The sequence below is a fragment of the Antrostomus carolinensis genome, unplaced genomic scaffold, assembly GCF_000700745.2.
Source record: "Antrostomus carolinensis isolate BGI_N321 unplaced genomic scaffold, ASM70074v2 scaffold13302, whole genome shotgun sequence".
Classification (NCBI taxonomy): Eukaryota; Metazoa; Chordata; class Aves; order Caprimulgiformes; family Caprimulgidae; genus Antrostomus; species Antrostomus carolinensis.
The window spans coordinates 72,534-81,505 of NW_010297681.1; the positions used below are offsets into that span (position 1 = coordinate 72,534).

General features: G+C 37.6%; 1 protein-coding gene across 1 annotated transcript in view; it reads right to left on the bottom strand.

The window, feature by feature from the left end:
- The window catches only part of NRG3 (neuregulin 3), a 29,967-nt gene extending 21,558 nt beyond the window's left edge, over window positions 1-8,409 (bottom strand). Inside the window, exons 1-2 of the mRNA XM_029083553.1 lie at window positions 8,312-8,409; window positions 2,233-2,359 (exon numbers count right to left, since the gene is read on the bottom strand). Of these exons, the coding sequence (XP_028939386.1) occupies window positions 2,233-2,359; window positions 8,312-8,343 (159 nt within the window). The 5' untranslated portion in view covers window positions 8,344-8,409. The remainder of the gene's footprint in view (window positions 1-2,232; window positions 2,360-8,311) is intronic.
- Between the last annotated feature and the right edge of the window lie 563 nt (window positions 8,410-8,972).

Sequence of the window (8,972 nt, forward strand, 5' to 3'; positions counted from 1 at the left end):
TAGGAAAAGAGAGGAATGTGACATACAAGCAAGACAGTTTTCCCATGTAAGAAAAGCACTCGAAGTGTGAAAATAAATGGCTTCCAGGATTACATAAACCAAACCGCCAGACTGGAGGACTAGTCTCCAGAAAATAACCACCTTAATTTATTGAAGTTTCTTTATTGGCTCCTGGAAATGAAGAGAATTAAGAATTCTTCCCAAACCCATGTGGTGGGAGCTGCAGATGGGAATCACAGAGAGATCACATCCAGGCAGTGCCCGGCAGGAAGGTGACAGCAGAGCCATAGGGACAAGCAGTGGCAGTGCTCTCCTCCCCGTGCCACTGCCTGCCTTTCCCACCCAGCAGATACACCCAGGGCAGGTCTGTGGTTTTGGATGGGAAGTCACTCAGCCATTACTACAAAATACCATTTCAAAGTTCTTTTCCACTGCCTCGCCATACCCCCTGCCCTTTTTTTCCCCCTCCAATGTGTCAAGTATTGTAAATATTTAATGAACTGCCTGCATGCATTCCTGCACTAAAATCTCACTGACAATAGAAACCATTATTACCTTACACTGTTACACTACAAGGTCATTCTGTTTTTCTGCCCTAGTATCTTTGCTCCCAGAGGGCATTAATGGGAAGGAGAAAACAGCTGCTTGCAAGCAGGCACAAGAATAAGAAAAAGGTGTGTTAATTACCAGCGCTGGCAATGGCAATCTGAACAGCATTAAAAGCTGAAAAGAAAATTTGGATTAAAATAATAAATAATGACAAAAATGGTTCTCAGTCTCTAATATCTGGAGTCTACAAACTGCTACTTCAGCTATTATGGCTATTGTTATGACAAAAGAAAAAGACTTAAATAGAGCTTGTTGATGTGTTTGTCAGCTGCTCAGAAGACATCAAATAATTCATTGTGATGATGGATTGACAAAATATTGCACTGAATTACAGTGAGAAAAAGGCAAAGAACATATTTTTAGTGTTAACCAAGACCTACTCTATATGTTAGAACAAAACGATCACAAGAGCTCTTTACAATTTTATCTTTTGTTGCCATCATTACAAGCCAACAACACTCCCAACAGCGTTTTTTTAAGGGCTAGAAGTAATATATGACTGAATGAACTTCAAGTGAAAAAAAGAATTGCACAAGGTTGTTCCCTAAACTGTGATGATGTCAATTTATCAGAGCTTTCCCCCTTCTTGAAACAGCATATTTTTCCTGAACCACAAAGCGTATCAGGACCACAATGCTGCTCCTATAAAACAAAACTTCTAGTGAACACAAGCAATGCTCTGACAACTCCCGTCTTACTCTAAATAGGTTAAAAGGGCTTATACTTATTTCTGCATTTATTGGATGTAAACCAGGAGTTGAGGCATCTATGGCGAAGTGGGCATGAGTGCTCACTTTTGCTAAACTCCCACTAATTTGATGGAATCTTATTTTATGATTTCCTATTGTATTGCTACCAGGATACTTCTCTGTTGTTCCAAAGGCTTTGTTCAAAAGACAGTACTAAATGTGTATGACCAAGGGGAAGAGAATGACACAAATTGGAAAATACCTTGCATCCAGAGCTAAATAAATTGGTCATCTTCAAGTTCCTTATTTCAAATATGTTTTATGTATTTCATGATTGTGGGAATGTATTAACTTACATATAACTACATACAGAAAATGACTACATAAATTCCAAATTTAATCAAATTTATCTCTTTCTGTTATCAAAAATCCTTTTAAGTAAAGACCCAGGAAAATGAGACCACCTTCACAGTCTTCCCTTGGCACAAGTTTACACGTGTAAATTTAGTTCTAGATTATTTATTCTAGATTAACTGTGACAAATCTCTACATTTTTTCATGCATGTTCATTAATTATTGGAAGACTTGAAATCACTTAAGATCAAGGACCCCCACTTCACCTATAAACCATATACAGAAGCTAAGGTATTGCCGTAAACTATAATAGTAATTTCCACTGCTGGATGCAGAGATGGGGGCTCAGAAAAGTCTACTACATGAACAAAATGTACCAGGATCCACTGAAATAACTTTAGAAAAGAAAATCCCTGCTTAGTTTTTTTCCATTAACAGGCCTGATAGAAACCATTTTATGAAAGAGGTGAGAATTCTTGTTCCCATTGCTCAGATGCTAATAGCAACATGGCGATGTGCTGCCATCAGCAGCAGGACCTCAGCCAGGCTATTAAGTGCTGTAGCTGGCAGGATTACTTACATTTTGCAGCTGGACTCGGCTTTGTGCCATACACTCTGACTTTGCCATCATGCTGGAAGCATTGAGGCTGTAGGTTTTCCTATTCTGTGTTTCTTTCAGCTGTTCATGAATTTGCTTTGTTTGTTTCCTGCAGAGAGAAACAGAATCCATGTAAGAAAGAGCTAGATCATTGATCACCTACTATAGCCATGATATTTTTAGAGCTATGGTTTCCTTTGTACAAAACTTCACCATCTTAGACTAACCAGCTAAGCTAATTCACTGGTGTCTAATATTTCAAAGTAGTGGTCATTTTCTGTCAAAGCTTAAGAAAGAAAAAAAAGAGCTGTTTCAAATATCTTCTATTCTGAGATTACTATAAAAGCATGTTGTTTTAGCGCAGAATTTTGTAAGATCACCTATCACATACTTAACACTAGCTTGCAAGTAGGCCTGAATACTAAAAAGGCATTTTGCTCTGTTTTGGAACAAAGCTTTTGGCAAATACAGCAGGCATTAGCCCCTGTTGGCTATAAAAAGTGTCAAAGAATCAAAGATTTCTGCTAGTATCTGATCAGGCTTGATCTACAACCCAGTATCTTGTATAAACTAGCTTTTGCTTACATGCTTAAACCTGGAAAAAAAAACATCGGTATGGTATCTGAGGCTCTGTTTTTGACATACTATACTATGATCCACTACATCAGAGCTAGGAATACCACTAAATGAATCCCCTGTAATACTCAGGAGATAACTATACTTTTAATAAAGGCTTTCTGTTTCTGCCACACTATATTGGCAAACTTTATTTTAAAATTCTGTACATGAATGAGGATATGAGGCAGCAAACTTTATTTAAAATAATTTCATTTATCTTCTGCAAACAGTTAACTCAGATGGGCAAAACCTATTAAGACCTATTAAGACCTATTAAGGTCTTTTACCATGTCTCCATTCTTTTAGAATCATAGAATCATAGAATGGTTAGGGTTGGAAGGGACCTTAAAGATCATCTAGTTCCAACCCCCTGCCATCAGCAGGGACACCTTTCACTAGACCAGGTTGCTCAAAGCGTCATCCAACCTGGCCTTAAACAATTCCAGGGAGGGGACATCCACAACCTCCATAGGCAACCTGGGCCACTATCTGACCACCCTCACAGGAAAGAATTTCTTCCTAATATCTCATCTAAACCTATCCTCTTCCAGTTTAGAGCCATTACCCCTTGTTCCATCACTCTCTGCCCTTACGAAAAGTCCCTCCCCAGCTTTCTTGTAGGCCCCTTCAGGTACTGGAAGGCCGCTATAAGATCTCCCCAGAGCCTTCTCTTTTCCAGGCTGAACAGCCTCAACTCCCTCAGCCTGTCCTCGTAGGAGAGGTGCCGCAGCCCTTGGATCATCCTCGTGGCCTCCTCTGGACTCGTTCTAACTGGGCCATGGCTCTCTTTTGTTGGGGGCTCCAGAACTGGACACAGTGCTCCAGGTGGGGCCTTACAAGAGTGGAGTAGATAGGGAGAATCACCTCTCTCAATCTGCTGGCCACACTTCTCTTGATGCAGCCCAGGATACGGTTAGCTTTCTGGGCTGCGAGCGCACATTGCCAGCTTATGTCCAGCAGCACTTTGTTATACCACTGGTAGCTTTTGCATAGCAATTGGTGTGGAGCCACATTTCAGTAGGAAGTGATTTCAGGGAAGTGTCAATAAGAAATAAATGAAATATAGTCCTTCTATACTGAAATTTGAAATTTTAGCAAAGAAGCTTCAGCTTTTGAAAAACTTCTGGTGATTTTGCTGCTGAAAGCCTTGTGACATTATCAAGTTTGATAGCATCTTACTTGACTTAGGCCAATGAGTTTGACACAGAATGAAATATAAGTAATTTTATCCTCTTTTAGTGGAGGCTGTGTCTAGTGCAGGAAAGTGTAAGAAACCAGAGGAAAATTACTTACTTAAGTAGTCAAGGGGGGAAACTGTGAGAACGCACAAGTTCCCTCAATATGAAAGAAAGCAGTGAGAAGTATCACCATTCTGATATTAAATTTTAACTATATAGTTTTTAATTTAATAAAATAAAATTATGGGATTTCCTCTGCCTTTGAGTCCCTTAATTCTGATTCAGCATTGCACAATTTAAGCATTTACTTAAACTGAACAAGCTGTAAGCACCTGCTTACAAATAGGTATTTGTTATAGCATATTTCCTGAATACACGTCATAAACTATAATAAATCTTGGACTGTATAAGTATCTCTCATGCTTTCTATTTACATCCTACTAGGAAACAGCATGGCAAATGAAAAAGAATTCATTTACATTGTAAGCATGTTACAAAAATGAGTGGCATGTTTTGAGTATAGCTAGCTCATAGTTAGTAAGATTTATGAATATGGGAGGGCGAGGAAATAATTTCTCAGTACAAAAACTTATTAAATTTTCATACTTGTTCCTTAACCAAAACAACTTGTAAAGTTAATATCAGAATAATCTGAATAGATATATAATCTAAAGGATTATAGTGTCAAATTAAACTAAATAGTTCATTACAAAACTTCTCTTTTAAAAACATTTTCTGATATCTACTCATTTTTGAAACCAATGAAATTAAATAATTTAATTTGTAAAACATCAAAATGAACTCTTTAACTTCTCATAAAATTCCTGTGAAAATTCATAAAAGCAACTCTAGAGTTTGCATGCATAATTATTTTCTGACCAGCTAAACTACATACACTGAGGAAATAAGCACATATATCCATATGTCCTAATAGAAAGCCAGACACGTGCATGTTGGTCTTCATAACTGTTATGGAACATCCATTATTTTCTGATGACCATTTTTGTGTGGAGACTTCACGTAAAGTCTAAATAATGACAGTGAAACACAATCACAGCATCAGACTTTGGGAATCTCTCAAAGAATTATAGATACAATGATCTTAGAATTTAATCAGGAAAGTAAAAAAAATATAAATTTTTGGAACTCTGATTCAAATTTATTTATGAAACCTGGGTTTAGAGTTGTTTCTACACCTATAAAGACATGTAAGTAAACCAAAATATTCAGCTTCACTGCTGCAATCTTTAACATTACAACAGAGATTCCTGAAGTAAATTTACTGAGAGAAACAATCTAATAATTAATTTCATGTTCATGCAACCTAACATTAATATTAGGTTTATGTATACTCATTTTGCCAAACTATATGATGCAGTTATAAAACTAGAAACTATTAATAATTCAAAGTTACTCCCCAATTAATATATTTATTTTATAATTTTTGTTTTCAAAACAAATGGGCCTTATGTATTCTACTTTAGAGATATCTGGCAAGAAAGTGGTGTTACTTCAGCAAGAAATAAAGTCACTAGTCATTTACAGAAGTCTAAGCCATAAAGAACAGCCCATTACTGATCTCCCTCTGTTGCTAACACTTACAGTACTTTCTTGATTACTCTAAAAGGAATAATTGGAAGATCATAGTGTTTAATTATAGTTCTAAACTTCCTCAGATTGAATTTATTTCAAAGAAGGACTTTTAATTTAATGGTGCATAGGGAAGTGCATATTTCCAGCAGCAGGTATTATACAGTTGTCAGAGAAAGTCAGGGTCAGTGTCTCATGGAAACTTTTTTCCTAAAGGGTGCACCATTCATAGTTTCAGTAGCTGTTAGCAGTATTTTAAATTTTTGATATAGCAAATTAAAGCCAAAGATTATTCCCCATGCAGGAGGAATGTTTTGAAAACTCTTAAGCATGATCAAGATACATCTGCCTGATGAAGATGCTCCTGAAAATCTGTTGATTAAAAGCTAACATACAATAAGGGTTGAGATACTTTAAATTTGTTCATTTTTACACCCTTAAGAAACTGTCCAATGTCACAGTTATGATATTGTTTTATGTGGCCTCTATGTAACCCAGTCTAGATACTTTTATTTACTTTTTGGACAGTTTGCCAGATGGAGCCACAGCCAGGGAGTTAGGGATTGATTAGTATCTTACCATTACTGTGTTTCATATTTTCGATAAGACCTCTTGACTGAATGGGAGGTGCTCATTTTCCATGACTCTTCAAACTTCAGTTCCCACTGATGCAAACACACTTCAACTCTTCCCAGTAACTCTTAACTATCATATTTATAATGCAGATAAAAAAACCACACTCAACATCTCCATCTCCTGCTGAGATATGAACCACTATTTTCCTGTGAGTTCATCTTTGAATCACTATTTCTTCTCATTAGACACAGCTCTCCCCATCATGTCATCAGATTAATGATATTACTGAAGGCTGTTCCAACCCAGCTCTCTGCTGTTCTCTGCAACAGTGCAAAACCAAGAGGGGCACACCTGGACAACAGAGGGACATTTTATTCACACTATGGTCTGTTGTTGGCTGCATGTTCTTCCAGCTGACAATCCCATTCTGCCTTTTCTGAATCTCTCTTCATTATGAAAACCCCCAAGCCTTTCCAGGAAGAGCAGGAACACCTTATTCTCTCTTTCTTTCTTCTGCAGATCTAAAATGCATAATGGCATGTCTAATGCAATGGCAAAATGGTTGTCTCTGCTCACAATTTATACTACAACCAAGGAGTTTGCAGAGAAGAACTGTCCTGCCACAGCATCCTCTCACCTAGCATTACTGTCATACTGTAGGTCCAAAGAACAATTAAACAAAATCCCTCAAGACATTAGAACAGGTAGGAGTGTTCAGAAGAAACATGAACCAACTCAATTCTTCACTCAAATCATGCACAAACTACCCCTGAAGTCTGAGGGGAAGAAAAAGTGGAGGGGAAAAAAAAAAAAAAGGGGCCTGGTGACTTTTCAAAATTCTTTTTTTTCCAAAATGAATTCTAGAAGGGGGATTCAGATAAGCATCTGAATTTTTAAATAGTGCAAACCTACACATTTTTGATGCTAAGCCACCATGACTAACCTCATGCAGGTACTATTTATATTGATAAGTGTTCTCTAATTAGCTGCAGTTGGAACAGGAATAAGGGATGACAACCATACAGAATATACTTAGAGATACAGGGGCACTGACAAGCATGTCCTGTAATTGCTATGAGGTTTTTGCAACACAAATTACACATATAACAATAAATATTATAAGATAACGTTCAGTTGAGAAGATAAAGAATAGAGTGGAAATTGAATATTTCACTTGAAAAATACTTTAGTACTTCTCCTATGAGGACAGGCTGAGAGAGTTGGGGCTGTTCAGCCTGGAGAAGAGAAGGCTCCGGGGAGATCTTATGGCGGCCTTCCAGTACAAGAAAGCTGGGGAGGGACTTTTCATAAGGGCAGAGAGTGATGGAACAATGGCTTTAAACTGGAAGAGGATAGGTTTAGATGAGATATTAGGAAGAAATTCTTTCCTGTGAGGGTGGTCAGATAGCGGCCCAGGTTGCCCACGGAGGTTGTGGATGCCTCCTCCCTGGAATTGTTTAAGGCCAGGTTGGATGACGCTTTGAACAGCTTGGTCTAGTGGAAGGTGTCCCTGTTCATCAAAGGGGGGGGTTGGAACTAGATGATCTTTAAGGTCCCTTCCAACCCAAATCATTCTATGATTCTATCATACTTGGAGATTTCAATGAGCTTGTGCATTACAGATACTAATTTTGCAACTACATCAGCAGTTTACAACTATTAGCTACAGGTTACAAGTATCTACAGAGAACATGTCTCTTTCTGCATTTTTAACTTTACCTTTGTTCTCAGCATATAGAAACAAAAGGGACATTCAGGGATATGATATGAAATGCAAAAAGGCAACGGTATGTTTAAACTCTTATTTTCTAAAGAGGAAAGTGATTATTGCGCTGATAGTAAAAGACACAAAATTATTATTGTCCAAAAAAGAACTGGAAAGGGGACAGTCTCTTCTTTCCTGCCATCAGAAAATAGAAACAAGAATACATATTAATCCTGTTTACTTTTTTTCTGGACTTAGATAGTGTAACCATGGGGAACTGTTCTAGCTGTCCAGAGATAACAATAGCTTCAAAAGGAGAGGAGAAACTTAAGAATCGTAAAGCCATAAAAAGGACAGAAGCTAAATAACAAACACACTAGATGAAGGCTCTTACTTTGTTTTGAAGTAGAACGCTGCACAAAGCATGCCCACTACGACTATGCCAAAGACGATACAGGAAATAGACAGCACCTGGCGCTGGTACACTTCTTCGCTCTCTGTAAACAGCAAAATTGAGAATTATGAAAGTGTCAGAAAACATACTTGCAAAAAGCGGATTTCAGCACATCATAGTTTCGTTAATGATGGACAGATATGAGAGATTTGGAGGTCAGGACTGGTCAATTCCTTGACAGAATGGATGCTTCTCTGAACTTCTCATCTAGGTCAGGTTCATAGAGTTGCAGCCTCCTAGGAAAGTTTTAGAAAGTGGTTCCAATACACACTGAGAGACACATAATAATAAAAATCAGGATAGTTTAAGAGTTTCTTTGCCCTATAGGCTATTTTTCAGCTTTTTTAGAAAGCTTCTACTGTCAATAGGATAAAAGAGCCCTAAAACCATGAAGTTTTTCTGGCTCAAGAGGCAAGACGCATCGGAGGTCTCACAAGATTTAGAGATCTTTTTAATCTACATAAAAAATTCTAAGTTTTTTCTGATTAATGGTGACTGAAATGCCTTACTCCCATGTCATTCCATGTACTTGAAGCTTAGGTACAATATACCACAGTGAAAAATTAATTCAATCAACTTGGATGGAACCTAACAACTACCA